General features: G+C 40.9%; 1 protein-coding gene and 1 long non-coding RNA gene across 3 annotated transcripts in view; one reads left to right on the plus strand and one right to left on the minus strand.

The window, feature by feature from the left end:
- The window catches only part of GABRG3 (gamma-aminobutyric acid type A receptor subunit gamma3), a 324,683-nt gene extending 306,613 nt beyond the window's left edge, over nt 1–18,070 (minus strand). For both annotated transcript variants that reach the window (XM_035315282.1, XM_035315277.1), the window contains exons 1-2: nt 17,941–18,070; nt 15,195–15,343 (exon numbers count right to left, since the gene is read on the minus strand). In XM_035315282.1, coding sequence (XP_035171173.1) covers nt 15,195–15,343; nt 17,941–17,993 — 202 coding nt within the window. In that variant the 5' untranslated portion in view covers nt 17,994–18,070. The remainder of the gene's footprint in view (nt 1–15,194; nt 15,344–17,940) is intronic.
- The window catches only part of LOC118160516, a 3,055-nt gene continuing 2,117 nt past the window's right edge, over nt 17,537–18,474 (plus strand). The window contains exon 1 of the long non-coding RNA XR_004747543.1: nt 17,537–18,014. This is a non-coding gene — a long non-coding RNA (uncharacterized LOC118160516). The remainder of the gene's footprint in view (nt 18,015–18,474) is intronic.

Genomic DNA, 18,474 nt, shown 5'->3' on the forward strand with positions numbered 1-18,474 from the left:
TAACCTGCATGGTCGTAATTGATACAAACCTGTCACTAATAGGCCAACAGCCTCTGTTCTCCCGGAGAGGTACCTTCCCTTTTCCATGGTCTTTAAAAATCTCCAGGGAGCAATACAAACCACTGAAGTTGAGAAACTAACACTTCTCTCCAACTATACTGAACTCTGGACCTTTGTACTAAACCTCAAGCCTCCTTGGCTTGCAGGTTCATCAGCTACCCAAAACTCAGAGAGCCTTCCTCAGGCAAGCTACTGATTAGGGAAGTGAGGAACAGTTAAAAACCACAGCTCCAAGGGAAGCTTAGGAGGGTAACAGTTAATTTTCTGAAGTTTAAGAAGCCATCCAACACAAAGCTGAAGACAGAAAAGAATCTCTGCATGTAAAGACAAATATTTTTTTGCCCCTAACCCCAGATTTCAAACAATGAGATGCTGAGGAGTTTTAAGTACCTGAAAAGTTACATGGTTCTGAAAAAAAACAGGCATGTTGCCTTATCATTTAAAACTTTGTTATGTACTTCTCTCCTCATGAAGACCAGATCCAATATTGCAAAAAAAAGACATTAAAATGTGTACAGATAGTGGTTAAAGATGGTAATCATTCTCTGTAATTCAGGAACCACCACATACTTCTTGGATTGTATGTGGTCAGAGCATCTGGGACCTCATTTAAGGTCATGGTTTCAAATTGTCTGCAGTAGTGGCTTATAAATTTGGATCTTCCCTTCAGCAAAAGAAAATCTGAACTCAGCTGAACAAGCACAACTGATTAATGCAACTCTAATTGTGCCCAGCTAATAACTAAATAGGAGTCTAGCAGCTTCTGGTAATGAGACTCGCCTCAAAATGCAGTAATAAATGTCATTACGTAGAAATTGGTAATAGCAGGGAACTACAGCTAGCAAGATAACATACATGGAATAAAAGGCTTTGATCCTGTTAGGACTTAGGCACACATCCAGATGGAAGTTCGACACCAAGGAGTTCTGGTAAATATTGTTGCTCTACTCTGAGCTTTTTCCTCTCTCTTGTCTGCATTAGTGTGGCCTCACCTCAATTAATGTGTGCAGGTTTGGGCGCCACAACACAAGAAGGATACAGAACTATTAGAGTGTCCAAAAGAGGGCTACAAAGATAGCGAAGGGTCTGAAGAAGAAGACATAAGGAGAGGCTGAGTTCCCTTGGCTTGTTCAGCCCAGAGCAGAGCAGGCTGAGGGGAGGCCTCATGGCGGCCTGCAGCTCCCTCACAAGGGGAGCGGAGGGGCAGGCGCTGAGCTCTGCTCACTGGGGACAGCGACAGGACCCGAGGGAACAGCATGGAGCTGGGACAGGGGAGGGTCAGACTGGGGGTTAGGGAATGGTTCTGCACCCAGAGGGTGGTCAGGAACTGGGACAGGCTCCCCAGGGCAGAGGTCACGGCACCGAGTCTGTCGGAGTCCAAGAAGCATTTGGACAATGCTCTCAGATGCATGGTCTAATTTTGGGGTGGTCCTGTGTGGCACAAGAGCTGGGTTCAATCCTTGTGAGTTCCTTCCAACTCGGGATATTTTATGATTCTTTGATTCTATGAACATTAACAAGATTAGACTTAGTGATGCACATTGGCATGCAATTGGATCTTGGCAGGATCAGGGACAAAGTTCAGGACCAGAACACAGTGCTTAGAATCATTTTTTTTTTTTAATCACTGCAGTTAAATATATAAATAGGTTATGAGATAATAATTTCTCCTGAATGTGCTGGGCCAAATTCCCTCCTGGTGCAAAAAAAATAAAAATAAAAATGAACTACTGTTTTCATAGATGCTAAAGAGTATTTGGTCTTATGCACAGCAAAAGTCTAATCTTGAAGCAGAAGAAAACTAAACAGCAGCCACTTCTTATGTCAAACAAAATCAGCTTTTAGCTTCAGAAAGTCCCAGAGAAATTCAAACTAATAATAACAATAATAGTAATAATAATAATATCTATATTAGATACTATATTCTTACAACAGCAAAAAAATGAAAGTTTCTTTGAGTGACATTTTGTTTTCCTAGGCAGAAGCAGCAAATAGAATTGTAATACAATTGTATGGTAGGTATGTGTTCAGGTTTTGAAAGAAAAGGCAAAAAAGTACATTTCTTGTTGCACGAGGTCTCTCATGGATACAAACAGATACCTGGGAGAATCATCACGTATGAGTTTTAAACTGCTTACACAAGATTTTAATTCATAATACCAACTATGATGAGGCAAAGATTTTAAGATTACTTTATTCAAAATGCACTATGAAAAAGAAAATAACCGAGTCTGAAGGTTATCATGTCTTATGTTTAGAAAGAACTCCTCCTCTACTAGTCTTCAAAAATAAACTGTGCTGCATGGAAAGACAGAAATAATCACACTATCAATTGTTCTAAGGCCTGCTTTGTTTTTCTATATACTACATACAATTGTGAACACTCAGTTCAAGTTCAAGGACTGACTAGGCCCTGCATGGAGATGCTGAGCTGCAAGCACAGAATCACAGAATCACAAATTTCTAGGTTGGAAGAGACCTCAAGATCATCGAGTCCAACCTCTAACCTAACACTAACAGTCCCCACTAAACCATATCCCTAAGCTCTACATCTAAACGTCTTTTGAAGACTTCCAGGGATGGTGACTCCACCACCTCCCTGGGCAGCCTGTTCCAATGCCTCACAACCCTTTCAGTAAAGAAGCTCTTCCTAACATCTAACCTAAAACTCCCCTGGCGCAACTTTAGCCCATTCCCCCTCGTCCTGTCACCAGGCACGTGGGAGAACAGGCCAACCCCCACCTCTCTACAGCCTCCTTTACGGTATCTGTAGAGAGCGATAAGGTCGCCCCTGAGCCTCCTCTTCTCCATGCTGAATAAGCCCAGCTCCTTCAGCCGCTCCTCGTAGGACTTGTTCTCCAGGCCCCTCACCAGCTTCGTAGCCCTTCTTTGGACCCGCTCAAGCACCTCGATGTCCTTCTTGTAGCGAGGGGCCCAAAACTGAACACAGTACTCAAGGTGCGGCCTCACCAGAGCCGAGTACAGGGGGACGATCACCTCCCTAGCCCTGCTGGTCACACTATTTCTGATACAAGCCAGGATGCCGTTGGCCTTCTTGGCCACCTGAGCACACTGCTGGCTCATATTCAGCCGACTGTCCACTATCACTCCCAGGTCCTTCTCCGCCTGGCAGCTCTCCAACCACTCATCTCCCAGCCTGTAGCTCTGCTTGGGGTTATTACGCCCCAGGTGCAGGACCCGGCACTTGGCCTTGTTAAACTTCATGCAGTTGACCTCAGCCCATCAGTGCAGCCTATCCAGATCCTCCTGCAGAGCCTTCCTACCCTTGAGCAGATCGACACACGCACCTAACTTGGTGTCATCTGCAAACTTACTGAGGGTGCACTCAATGCCCTCGTCCAGATCATTGATGAAGATGTTAAAGAGGACCGGGCCCAGCACCGAGCCCTGGGGGATGCCACTAGTGACTGGCCTCCAACTAGACTTGACTCCATTTACCATGACTCTTTGGGCCCGGCTATCCAGCCAGTTTCTAACCCAACGAAGCGTGCGCCAGTCCAAGCCAAGAGCAGCCAGTTTCTTGAGGAGAATGCTGTGGGAGACGGATGGATCCTTTCCTCTTGCACAGTCTTGTTGCTCAAGCAACAAAAGTGTTAGTACCTCACTTAAAGTGACAGTAAGATTACAAATGGATAATCAGCTTTGGGACTATTTTGATATCTGCATCAACCCAAAATCATTCAAAAGATCTGTCAGAAACTCAGAAAAATTACTGACAGAACCACGTATATATCACATACTGGATGTGGTGTTTAAGGATGTGGTTTAGTGGGTGACATTGGTAGTAGCATGATGGTTGGACCAGATGATCTTGAAGGTCTTTTCCAACCTTAATGATTCTATGATTCTATACAGAAGAGCAACTAAAGGCTGTCAACAAATGTACCAACCTTCTCAAAGTTCTTTGAAACAGTTTTTAATACTTGGTGGTTAGGTTTCCCCGACAGACAGTGTAAGCACATCCAAATAACTATAGTGTTATGCTGCTACACAGTGCTATCTAAGGTTAGCTAACTGTTTATCGCCATCATTCCATCTTGAAACATATTGGTTTTAATCGAGACGGGGACTTATCAAGCCAATCAAAATATCTGCAAACAAAACTAAGGTCACACCAATATTTACCTAGTAGTCCCCATCTGATCCAAATGTCATGTCTTTGAGACAGATGAGTGTTTGTATTCCGGTCAGCCTTGTGATTATCACACTGCAAAAACATCCAAGTGAAATTTGTTTACAAACTTCAGACGGTTTAAGAAATGCCTCTCCTCAAGAGTTGTGAGTTCAGTGCTGTCTGCAAAGCTCAGTAAAGAAGCCAGGTGAACACTTGGCCAGTAATCCTAAAGCTAGTTCAGGTATGTCCACACAACTACAAAATACAGAAACAACAGGCTTTGTGTTGTCCTGTCTTAGATTTACACTGGTGAAATAAACAGTGCCAGAACTTGAATCTCATTAAAATCCAAGCAGATTTTACTCCTGGACATATGCAAGCAGATCTAGTGTGTAAAAAAACTGGGCAGGTAAATCAGAGATTTTTAAATGATTTGTGAGGAAATGAACAAAAGGTTTGTTGAATAAATTCACACATCTTTTAGTGAAAAAATCTTCAGTAAGCTCCCAACATTTTAATGTGCTTATTTTATATTTTAAATGATCCTGTCCTTTTTAAATCCCTCTAAATTTTGGTAGATATCTGCTATTCAGAACTGATGCTTATTTCATGAATGAGACCCATTTTTCTTTCTTCCTACAGAAAGCTTCCTCCACATTTGAAGTCTGTCCAAATAGCATTTATGATTCTGCACAAATCATAAATATTTAGAATTATTTTTAAAAGTTTAATGTCTATAAATATTTTTATTGGAAAGCTCATTTAAGCATGAATAGAACTGGCTGGGTTCTCATAAATTTTAAAATAATATTCATTTTTGTTGAGATTTAACCTTTTTTACATTGTTCAAGCAACTCTCAAAACTAGATTGCTTTTTTTTTTTTTATAAATAGTAAAAATGGATCAATATACACTTATATGGATCAATATACACTTATGTATAGAAGCTAATTAATTAACAGTAGATTTTTAGAAGTAACACAGCCTGTTCTGGAAATACGCAAACCCTAAACTCTGAGTTCCACAAGGAACACAAAGATCAAAAAAGTTTTCTGAACACAAAAGACTAACAGGTTTGGTCCTATGGTAATGAGATAGTCCTTGAAATTACTCTGCAATTATATTTTACATTATCTCATTTGCACATAAATTGCTATTTTTGAACTGGGGTAAAGCAGTAATAAATCTTTAGACAGTTATTGGTTACCGTAGTAGTCAGTGATTATTGTGTTATTGTTTACTTTCCATTAGTGATGACAACTACTAATATTTTCCTACATGACCTTACAGGTGATATCTAATTACTTTTTTGTTCCTGTAAAACAAACTGCTATTGCTAACAAGTCACTTCTCAGAGAGACGAGTAGTCAGCTAAAACTTGCATACTTTAGGACAAAATTACCACACTTGGAAAAAAAATATATATATATATGGTTAACAGGGGGGAAATCAATGAGGGGGGGGAAATTTAAAGAACCATTCTTTCAGCACAGCAGAGAATGGTCTTGAATAGCACATAGGTGTCAAAGTCCTTCACTTGCTACAGCCAGGTAGACTCTGACAAAACAGTCAACCCCATGATTTAAGATCAAACTTCCAAATGAGGACTGCAAATGAAAATCAGAATGAAAATTAAAAATTGGGTGTAGACTTGAAAGACAGCTTGCATGAATGCAGTACCAAGATGAGAACAGAGTCTTTTGAACATGATAATATTCACGTGCTAGGTTCCATTGCTTTTCTACCCAGGACTTTGAATGACAGCGTACACATAAAAAGACTCTCTCAGTGAACTATGAATCACTTTTATTCTTCTCTCACTATCAGCATCAATCAGTCATTAGCACTTTCATCTTTCATTTATCTTTCCCCAGTGAACAAGCTGTGATTTTTATGGTATTGTGGTGTTTGGCAATGAAAACTGTAGCCCTTACATGGTTAGGCTGCTTTTACTATGACTCCCTGAAGTTTCCATTATGGTTTTATTTATATTCATAGTGGATAGTTCCTATGTGGTACCATAAGACCCAACAACAATTAGATTTGTTTCTGCAAAGTCTGGCAAGCTAGCAAACAAGGTCTGGATGAATAACACTAGTCACAGGAAAACTATACAATTGCAAAAGAGAGCAACAATGTTTTCAAATAATATGTGCAGAAAATTCTCCTTCCTTAAAGATGACAGAAAAATTTACTGCTTTGTGCTACAACCTTGACATGGGAAATGCAGCACTGTAGCACATCTGCCAAATTTACAAATACCTGTTCAGAAAGCATCTTTGATAAAACAAAACATACAAACACCTGTAAATACACTTCTGCATTTCGAAGAGCCAGCATAGTCTAGGGAACCACAGAAATAAGGAGAGAGATAAAAGGGGATGTGTAATGAGTATCTCAGACTTTTCCTGACTTTGCCTAACTTTCACTCTATGGCTTCCTGAAACTGTTCTCCCAGGCTCATCTCAGATTTCTTATGTGAATTTATGGAAGAGAAAAGAACTAGCAGCTGCTATGGTGACAGGATGAGGGGGAATGGGCTAAAGTTGCACCAGGGGAGGTTTAGGTGGGATATTAGGAAGAACTTCTTTACCAAAAGGGTTGTTAGGCATTGGAATGGGCTGCCCAGGGAAGTGGTTGAGTCACCATCCCTGGAGGTCTTTAAAAGACGTTTAGATGTAGAGCTTAGGGATATAGTTTAGTGGAGGACTTGTTAGCATTAGGTCAGAGGTTGGACTAGATGATCTTGGAGGTCTCTTCCAACCTAGATGATTCTGTGATAATCTGGGGCCTGACCGTTTAGCTAAAGAGTTTGGCAAGCATTAATTGTCAACTCAACTTTCCTACCAACAATATCTCTTAAGAAAAATACTCAGTCTGAGTTTGTATCAAGTCATTTCAACAAGTAATCACTGCCAGGAAACAAGACTGAATAAGTTACCTAAATAAATGAATTATTTACATTCACACAGAGCACGTCGTATTGTAAGGGACCTTGCTGTTAAGTATTCAGTTAAAAGGTCTCTTTCTCAAAAACAAACCCAGTATGTCTCTGTCAATCCAATTGACTGCATGCAAGACTTAAGTATTGCTAAGGTACAAGTGGCTCCTGAGAAATGAGACAAAAGAGCAGTCTTATCTGCAAAGAACTGTATTACTTGGGTTACTTACTAGATTAATTTCAGAAAAAAAACACGTTTGAATACTGAAATATTTCTATACATTGAAACATTGTCAGCTTCAATTAAAATTTTGTTTTTCAGCATTTGATTGAAACCAAGTGTTCTTAAAAAAAAATAATAAAAAAAATCCAGTAAATAACAATATGCCACATTCTTTTTTTTTTTTTTTTTTCTATTTAAGCAGAAACATTACATTTGAAGGCTGCAGGATCACTACATTAGAATAAAACTTCTCTAATTATCCTTCCAGTATGTCCCGTAAGAGTTTTACCCAAGAGGAGGAGGAGTAAAAAGTACAGTTTTTTCCCCTGACAGCTGAGAAGCTGTGAACCAAACCAGGTCAGCAATCAAACTCACAAATTCCCCTTTGCTCAGCTACATGGTTAGGAACTTAGAAAAGCAGAATGTATGCATGAAAAAAATTAACTGTCAACAGCCTATGCTAATCAGGTATGTTCTCATACTAGATTTTGAATGAAACTATGTTTGATGTACTGTCACTACATTGGCACCAGAGTAGGATTAGGTGCAACAAACACCTTTTTATGTCATGTTTTAAAACTCAGACTTGGACCACAGTTTTCAAAATCTAAAGCTTGGGCTTTGGAGTAGCCATAGAGCAGTTTATCCATTATTTATTAGCCTTGTTATAAATATTTGAGAAGTGTTTGTGGTAAAGTTTGCAGAACAAAGTGTCAATTACTAAAGATGCTACAGAATTAAAACTCCTGCAAGCAACTGAGAAATCCCTTCTATCCTCCCACATAGAATAGAGATTGCTCTCACTTGCACTGAATAGCAACCCTTTTCTCAGGAACATTCCTCTCCTCACATAGGTGTGCTTTTACATAAAGCATGGGAAATAACTGGCACTAAAATAAGTTTCATATTTATTGTATTACCCGTGGAAATGGGCAGCTAATGGATTTCCAGTTTGGTGGCTGAACCAGAACAAAAGTTTTCTGGATAAGGACAATCCACTTTCCTTTCCCAAAAGAAAAGAAAGTATCAGTAAAAATCAAAACATTTCTGATTTTTTTCTTATGCTCTTTTTTACCTCCTGAGCTCTCACTAGATTCAGCCATTTCCTAGCTGAGTCTTGGCCACAGCATTCTTAACTTATTTTAACAAGTATATAAACCTATATACTATATAACCTATAAACCTTCCCTATAAACCATATAACCTCCCATATAAACCTAAATTGGACTAGTCTCCACAATCTTCTGTGGTGATCAATACTGGAAACCAGGACTATAAGACTCTTCCTTCCTGAGAGCTACCATAACACAAATGAGTTCCTCTCTCTCTCCTTGCCATTCTGTAGTACCTCTACCCACTGCTGAGCCTTCCAGGTACAACTGTCTATAACCAGTCCCTAAATGACAGCCATCTCTCTCACTACTTCCTAAGCACTCTGACACTGTCTCTCATAAGCTAGCACAAACAGAGACTTACACCCGAAAGTAGTAATTTTGCCTTGCATGACAGTTTACAGCTTTCTCTGCACAATGATCTAGGAAATATTTTGATCTGGGAGGCAATAAACAACCCCCTGTCACCACATATGGGGAAGCCTTGCTGGAGTTAATTTAAAGAATATCAGGTGTGGCAATCAGCAGCCAGCAAAAATAACTTGACAGCCACAGCGGTAATAGCCTGTGGTGCACTTTAGGGTGCATTTCTGCAAGGCCCGCTGGGAAGGCAGGTCAGAGAGAAGAAAGGTTCTGCTGCAGCCTCAGAACTCAAGGTTTTCATTAGGCGTGTGCTTGAAAATGCACATTTTCTTTAAAAAGCAACAGAATAAAAGTTGTGCCCACTCACCCAACAGATCTGCTCCTGGCATGCACTGAGAAACTGCTTAAATTAGCTAAAGAGAAAACTTTCATCAGCCTCAAAAGAGAATAGCTATTAAACCCTGCCTGGCCAGCACAGTAAATGCATGTCGGACAGAACTCACTCTTCTGTTTGCCAACACAAATGAGCCCACCTATTTCTACTCCCAACGCCAAACCTATGCAAGGCACTGAACGTTGCACAGCTGTTTGTGAAACTACTCTGGTCTTGACAAATTTGGCTAACAGTTACAAAGATACTTCAGGAGCAAAGAAAACCAGCTTGACACTCCATACAGCCAGAATCTGTGGAGTCAGAAGACAAAAAGGCATTAAATTAGGTTTATGTGGGTGGGCATAAATATAAATTCATAAGCACACACTTTAAAGTGAATTTATTTGAGCTTGTAAATAGACAATAAATACAGGGGACCAATAGAGGCTATAGGAGTGACATAAAGGATCCCAGAAGAATCTTAGTTATTGCAGTTTTATCAAAAAAAAAAAAAAAAAAAAAAAAAGGAAGGAAAAGCAGGCATTAGCAGTCAAACTGCCACAGAACAGAGGTTGATGATGCTATCTTCAACACGTGCGGTTCAGAGCTTTCCCCAACAGAATGATACATTTGAAAAACCAAAGATACAAACATGCAATACAAATCATCCTACTGCTCTTTTCTACCCTTTAGTGAATAATATCATTAAAATCAATATTATTCATAGTTGTTTTGTCTCTCCCATAATGTTCGTGCCTCAGGTCTGACTTGATGTCAGCTAAGTAACTCTGAGGCACAAGAAGTTCTGTCTTGTAACTTTATATTCCTTGATTTGGGTTTTTATCTTTTTTTTTTTTTTTTTTTTTTTTTTTTAGCTTCATTGCTAACACTTACAATCACACTCTACTTTCAATTGCCCTGGGTAGTTCGAGTACACTCAAGTGTAGTCCCCTTTAGTTGGCTTTTTTCTTAGCAGCATTATTTTGCCTCAGTCTCTGAAATAGAGGCTAATTGAAAGTATTAAACTTTCACTGGCAGAGCATAAGTAACTGCAAAGATCAGTGCAGCAGTCCGATATGCAGGGAAAATAACATCTACACTGTTGGGCTTTTTTAGGCATTTTTTTTAAAAAATGCTAAACCAGAAATTTATCAATTTCCTAACTCCACTTTCCTGCATTAGGAACACCATGGGGAAAGGTAATGGACAGCACTTCTGGCTGTTTATACCTGGCAAGTATCTGTAACTCCATGTTCTAGTCCTGTTGTGTTCTGGGAGACGTATTTCAGGAGCTGGGAAAAAGTGCAGGTAATTGCAAGAAGGCTGGAGAGCACTTGGTCAGACTGCAGGGTGTGTTTAAGAATACCCTTTGCACTGAAATTAGAGTGCTGAGGTAACTGCTTGCTAAAGATGCTTAGGGAATGATTGTGTTCTCTACAAAGTACTGGAGAAATAAAGTGTTTTCTTCTACAGTAGCACGTTGATATTAAGAGGGAAGCTCAGAGTTCAGCTCAGCTTATGAATTAACATTCATATTACTACTGCCTTGTCATGACTTAAATTTTACACGTTAGTTATTGCTTCTCAGTAAACAAGATGAAATAAAATCTTCTTCCTGAGGTAAACAAACTAGCTACCAGAAGTCAATTTTTGAGACATAATATTCTTAATGCTCCAAATGAATACTGTGTCCCAAGACCAGTTTAGGATGAGGTTTTTCCCCTCCCACTATTAATGTCACAATTCCAAAATCTCTCACATACTAGCCTTTTAAATGGGTTAGGTGAGTGTCAAAATGAAAGAAAAAAAAGAACCACTATTATCTCCCACACATAAAGCTCACTCAGGTAATGTGATGACCCATACTGAAAATTGGTAAAATATTTATTTTGGAGGAATAGACTGTTACAAACTTTTTGTGTAATTAAGGCAATGACATTCCATATGAAATGTAAGTGCTAAACAATGTAGTGTAATAAAGCTAGTTTTTATTTTCTAGGGCTTCATTGTGCACTAGGCTGTTCTTTATGAAAGGTGAGAAAGAAGGCTTCATTAAAGGAAATTGACCTGCAGTTTATTTTGCTTTGCCATGGGCTATTTAATTTTCTTGTGGTTTGAGTTTTCTTAAAAATAAAAATACAACACAGAACTTAAATTCTGAATCAGTTAATCAAAAAAAAAAAAAAAAAAAAAAAAAAAAAGAGCAATGGCAAAAAGCTGGTATATTAATAAAATAAAGACTGAGATTTTTCTAGATGTAATCATCATCATCATTCTACTCTGTGGTCTGTTGATTTGTCTATTATTTTTGTTCTTGTTATATTTGATAGAGAGAGAGTAAAACTTCAAGGCCAGAACTTGTGTCCTACTAAATGGCAGGAGTTAATCTAGTGTGATATCAGGAAAAAACAAACATAAGGAATCACTCCACACACTTAGAAAATGTTGTACATCCTGTGAATAGCTCTTCACTTCAAAGAACTTCAAAAGGACTTTAAAACAGACTCTGGAGTACCTTCCTAAGGAAGAGATGTTAAGACCTTCACAGTTCAGAGTGGATTTACTTGTTACCTGGAACTGGTTCCTTTCAGACCATGCAACAGAGCCATGATTCTCAGCCCTATAATTGCACCTGGTAAAAAGTGGGTAGAAATGATGCTAAGATGCTTTGTCTCCATAAAACACTTCTTTAATCAGTACACTAGTATAAGTTCTTCAGTGTGAGGTGCTTTCTCTACTTCTTTTCTTTCTTTTCCCTCAGTTCCAAGAGACATGCATGTTCTGTGGCACGCTGGAAAACTGCCAGATGCTACCATTAAAAAGAAAACCCTCACAAGTTTTGATAGTTATGGAGACAAGAACTCTATGAAGTGTGTGGCCAAGGGGGATGCAGTCAGACATGCCCCTGCTGGCAGAACACTAACTTTGTTTCTGAAGTCTGAAGGCTCCTTTCACCTACACATGTTCAAGGTGTCAGATTCCTGACACCCTTCACAGCATAACTACTCTGCCTGATCCTTGTGCTGTTCAATCCCTCCTTCAAAATCCCGGCTTGGAATCTTGAACGTGATGCCTGTACTGCCCAGCACCACCAGCTGAACACAGATCTGAGCACACGTTCTGACCAACATTCAATTACATGAAAACTAAGGCCAAACATAAGGGAGGATAAGAAACAAAACAAATACAAACAAAAAGCACTGCCAAAAAGAAAAGCGCAAGCCATGGTCTGGTATCTTAGCATTGACCTATAGACTCTTTACAGCAGTTTAGATGGGCTGGGTGGGGTAGGGGGAAGGAGAGTGGCTGAGGGTCTGTTCTCCAGAGTCCACCCACTGATGAATATACTCCTGGTACTTGGTGCCCATGGTGTGGTAAGGGGGCACTCACAATATGCCTGTACAGTGCCAGAAGTACTTGGACAAACCTGAGTTAATCAAAACGTCAGTTTCCCTGGGAAGGTTAAAAGACCACAGGAAAGCCACCACCTGGTCCAGCATGCATTCTCATTTGACATATTGTCCTTCACCACATGGCCTTTGGTTTGGGAAAGTGTGTTCCCACATAACATAAAAAGTCCAATCCTAAACTATGAAAGTCCAGAGAAGTCAGTGGGTTACTAGGCTCTTCTGACTACATTCAGAAAGGAGATAATTTCTTAAGGAGCACTGCTGAAGTTACCCACTGTTAGAAATAGTGGTTTTGCAATAGAAATTGGAAAACTGAGTGTGGAGCAATGTGGCATGAAATGGTGAATCTCCTCTGTCCTGTAGAATAATTGATTTGCTTACAGGCAGAACTGCACACATTTAAGGCCATAATGAGTAGCCAACTACATGTTAGTCCTGGATTTAACCCTCAGTGTCTTTCATAGGCTGCACTTCTGCTTGATTATGAAAATTACTTCTCTCTTCCTCCACTGGTTAATTCCATGTTTTTGTTTGTGTGTTTGTTTGTTTTATATATATAAAAATTCCAAAACAGGCATTTTATTTTCCTATATTCTATGTTGTCTAGTCTACTATCTATGTTATCTATCCCTACCTTCAGTGTAGGGATACAGTTCTGTGGCCAAGACAAGTCAACCATCTCATTCAGAGGATAACCTTCTCCCAGATGGAAAGGAAGATGTGCCAGTGTGTGAGCAAACACCTGGCAATTCAGGGAAGTAAGATATAATGTCTGATTCTCTAACATTCCCCTGATGTTCTCCTTGACAAATGCTTAGTCTTCTCAGCTTCAAAAGGGCAACGTTATTTATCTGCATCACAGGTAGGTGAGGAGGGAAGAGGGACCAGGGAAGGAAGCACAGTGATGAAGTCACTTCTCCAGCATCTAAACAACACTCAGTGCAAGTTCTGAAGTAGCCAGATTCCTATTAGTGAGAAAAATAGTTCAGGACTGAGATGCATAATAGAAATATATAGATGTAGTCAAGAACTGTGAAGTATTTCTTTGGTACTATATACAAAGAGCTATGTAATTTAACTCCTTTCTCTAAAACAGGATTTATGAAAGTCTGTGGAGAAACAAAAGGAATTACTTTGGTAACAATGATTTTCCAGTGCTGTAGGCTATGTCTGACCTCTATAATTTTACGGCAACTGACATGGGGACTTTGAATGATTACTTTGCCCCACATTGGCATAACATAATTTACTTTGACTGAAGTCAGTGATATGAGGACACAGTGTACAAAGTAAAATAAAATAAAATGAATTGTCTGAGAATGTCTTCCAGATGTTGATATGGGTGGGGGAACTGTATTAAAGTGCTTTTCCACCAGATATTAAAGATCAGCTGAATCCAATATGACAAACTAAGTAGAAGGAGAGGGAAATGTCACTCAATCATAGAGGCAGAGACATCTATCAAATATGATCTTAGTAAATACTACGGAAAAACAAAGTAATATCTATGAAAAAAATAAAGCACCCTTCTGTGTTGCTTTTTTTTTTCCCCTCTGGAATTAACATGTGGCTGTGAGACACAAATAATTCTAATGGGAAATACCCACAGATGGCTCTTATTTACAACTAAACTTACCAAAAGGATGACCTAGTAAGTACATCAACACATATGCCATCACAAAATAGTGGTCTGTTACAATCAGTGGTAGTTCTCTTTTTACAAAAATTTAGCAACAGCAAATTACCTTAGGTAGCTGTTTTCAGCTTCCCCTGTTCCCAGTTTATTCTGGACTACATGCAAGGTGCAGTAAATGTAAATGATAAATTATCTCTGATTTCTGTCCCACAAGCTGGACAGTAGTTGTGCTACAGCCATTCTGATTCTGATCTAAGGTTGCAAACAAGACATAACCATAAATGGTAAAAAATATTGGCTTGAAATAAACTCCCTTATTATAAAAATTAAAGAGGTTAAAAAAAAAAAAAAAAAAAAAAAAAAAGCTCAAAATGGTTATATGTTATACACAGGTAACTACTAGCTCGTATCTTTCTATCAGATTTCGCTGGAGATAAGGTATTTGCTAGTTTGAGGGAGAAAACATATATTTACACAACACAAGTCCTGGTGCCTTCTCATCACCAAGCAACATAACTTCTGTGATCACACTTTATAGAGGCAGTAGATGCACACTCTTCTCTTGCTGTGTCCTACATTCTGTTTTTAATATACCATTTTTTTTGATTACTCCTCAGAGCCTGTGGCTTAAGTTTTCCATATGCACATATTGGATGACAAAAGAGCTAAGTTTGTTCACAAGCCTGCAAAAGACCTAGAGCTAGCCTTTCCATCTCTTTATACAAACTACACACACAAAATAGAGTTTAGGATGCCAAATTACCTTCACATCTTCCCATGAGAATTAGTATTTAGAGGAAGCTCACTTGGAAATGAATGTGAGCCAAAGACACTTAATCTCCACTCTCCCAAACATTTGTGTACGGTAACCAAAATGTAACATAATGCCTTTTTCTGTGTCCGTAGATACTTTTCCTCCCTGTGCAGAAAGGAGTACTTACTTCCAATATCTGGCCGTAGCTTTTTGTCATACTCTCTCAACAGCTTGTTTAGTATGAGAGTCACATCTGTGTCCTGTGTTTTTGGAGCTAAAACCCATTTTTGGTTGGTTGTTCCATCTTCATATTCATCTTCTTCAACCTTTCTGGAACTGCAATAACAGATCAAATAAATACATATTATTTTACATAACTAAAAAAAAATCAGAATTTGCATTCTGAGTAAATCTGCAGAGACTTTTTAAGAAGTTCTAGATTTCTCCCTTGGCTTTGTCTATCTACCCAGTCTTAAGCTGCTTTTACAACAGGATGTTCCCATTAACAGTTGCTGAGTATCTGAGGATGGGTCAAATGTAAGACTCATTTAGAAGTTGTCTTCTGCCAGTCTCTCAAATAAGTAATTATTTGTGAGTTAATACAGCTATCAGAATAGTATTTAACATCCTATATTCTAACCAACCTATCCCAACTGCATAGTTACCCAACACATTTACAATACACGCTTACAAAGAGCAAACATCTGCAGTATTATTTTATGAATCCATCAAGACAACTGATCCATCTCTTGCACAAAGGCTAATAAGAGTATTAAAAATTCAGACCTTTTAATACTTCCTGATCATTTTATCTTATTAATAAATTATTATATTCTCAGTGCCTGAATCTCAGAGTTTAATGTATTACAAGGCTTAGAATTAAGAGCTTTCTCCTTGAATATAAGATGGATTATCACAAGCACACAAATACATTTCATAAATTAATTGGAATTTCAGAGTCTCCCAATGGTTTTCATGACATTTTTTTTTTAAAAAAAGCTCTACACCAAGAGTTATGACTCTCCTTTCCTTCACAGGTGGATTATTTTTATTTTAAGAGAATGGTAATGCAAATCTGGTGAAACTACAGTTGCCCAGGAATCACAGCTAGAGCTACTTTCACACGTGACTAATTTCATTTGTGCAGCTTTTTTGTGCACGAACAGTAAAATGTTGATTTGAAGATGTATCCTTTGGTATCTTAGAAACCAAATCTGTCTGATCTCTCTCGCTGGAGAAAATCCATTACAGTTAAACTGAGATGAAGTTATCGGGAGAAAAGGTAACCTCAGTGGCAGAACCCACAGCAGTAATCATCTATTGCTTGGACGTGCAATTGCCCTGGCAACGCGCTATCATTTTGCATATTATCCACGAATCGCTTGATATGACCTCACAAATTGCAGGTGGCCTGGGTACAATTTCTTAATAATTTTTTGAAATCTAGCCCCTAAGAATCTTGTACTGAGAGTGCTCATATAACCAAGTTCCAGAAGTACATAAAACTTGGGGAGATTTTTGAATAGATGAGTGTTACTTCTCTGTTAGCGAGTTGGTTTTTTTTTTATAACTTGATCTTTTTTGTTATAATTCTCCCAACGAGTATTTAAAAACCCTAAGAGGACTCTTTGTTTTTTCTTTTCTCCCCTAGGTTCACAACAAGCCATATGTTTTAATATTGCAGTTCCTGGACCATTCTCTAAGGAGGCACCATCTCCAAGCACACACGGTTGATATTCCACAGCTGAAACACCGCAGTGGTGCTGAATTACTGATAGCAAAGGAGCACAAGATCGTAGGTCTTTTTCTGCTGCACTCACCACAACTTTACTGGAGACATTCAGACTGCACGTGGAAACAAGAACCGAGTTCATGTAGAAACATGATTCCCATTTCAGGGAACAGCTTATTTAAAACCAGTTGCTAGTATGACTCTAGGCACTAACAAAGCTCTTAAATCCACTCAAACTAGCAGCATGTTTCCTAGAAAGCACCTCCAATTGATGTAAATTCCTACCTCCCAGATTAAGACTGGAGGTGGGAGAGGTTTCACAGTGAATCAGACCAACACACTAGATAGACATTTTTCAAGGTGTTTTGTTCTCCTCCTTAAGAGTTTCACTTTTCTTGCTAGTCTCTGTGCAATTAGGCTCTTGGAAGGCACCTGAGGTTGCTGTTTCCCCTGTAGCCTTACTGGGAACTGCTAAACTCCCAGCTTGTTCCTGCTGTCCACGGGGATGATGTTGGGCCATTCCCAAAGGGGGAGGAAGAAGGGCTGCACACCTTCCCCAAACTCCACCTCAGGGACCACCACTTTTGACCCTGCAAGGAGACAGAGGAGGCAGCAAGCAACCCACCAAGCAGAAAGGCTGGAAAACCCCGAGAGACTGTGGGGAAAAGGGCTTATTTTGTGGGACAACCGTGCCCAGGACCTGCTCTGGGGGCTGTCACGAAACAGCCTCCAGTTCCTGTGAGGACTTGGGAAGGACTGAGGGAAGGGAAGGGAAGGGAAGGGAAGGGAAGGGAAGGGAAGGGAAGCCCTGCGCGTCCCCAGGCCCCTCTCCCGCCTCAGGGTGCCGGGACTGCTGGCAGCGCCCAGGGCCCCTGGGGGCCGTTTTGCCCCGCGGGGCTCATGGCGGCCGGCCGCGGGCGAAGCGGGCAAGGGCAGCCCCAGGCGTCCTGAGGCGAGCCCGGGTCCCGGCAGCCGCAGGCGGGGTAAAACTTTCTGCCGGGTCGGCTCGGGGGGAACACTCTCTAGCCACCTCCGCCGGCGCTTGGGAAGGATGCCCCGGGACGGAGGCAGGGGGAGAGCCCGATGTCCGCACCGGGCGGCGAGCACCCGGCAAACTCCGGAGAGCCGCCTTCGCAAGCCCCCGGCGCGGGGAGGAGAGGAGACGGAGGGGTGGGCAGGCGATAAGGGAGCGGGGACTTACCGGGCGTGAAACACCGAGAGGAGGAAGAAGACGGCGAGGAGCTTAGCGGGCATGGTCCGGGCAGAGCTGGCCAGGTAAGGGGTGCAGCGGGGCCAAGGAGAGGTTGCGGGAGGCTCGCATGCGAACGGCGGCGCGGCGAAGCTCTGAGTCTCCCCTCCCCGTGTCTCCGCAGCTTTATACCCTGAAGAAAAATACCCCCGTTCACACTGCTCCGGGAAGGGAGGGGGAGTGAAAAAAAAATAATAATAAAAAAAGGCAAAGTGGGCTGGGGAGGGGGGGAAATCCCCGTCGGAGAGCCCCTGGCGGGGGCAGAAGCAGAGCGGGGTCTCGCCGCTGTGCGCGAGCTGCGGCGCTCCCCGCCCGCAGCCGTCGGGAGCAGCGGGGCCGCCCCTCCCGCTCCCCGCCGTGCCCCCCCGGCTGCCGAGCCCCGGCCCCGCCGGGGAAGGGGCGCTCCTCGCCTCCCCGCTCCTCCCCACGCACGCACACACTTCCCTTCCCTTCCCTTCCCTTCCCTTCCCTTCCCTTCCCTTCCCT

The sequence above is a fragment of the Oxyura jamaicensis genome, chromosome 1 (assembly GCF_011077185.1).
Source record: "Oxyura jamaicensis isolate SHBP4307 breed ruddy duck chromosome 1, BPBGC_Ojam_1.0, whole genome shotgun sequence".
Lineage (NCBI taxonomy): Eukaryota > Metazoa > Chordata > Aves > Anseriformes > Anatidae > Oxyura > Oxyura jamaicensis.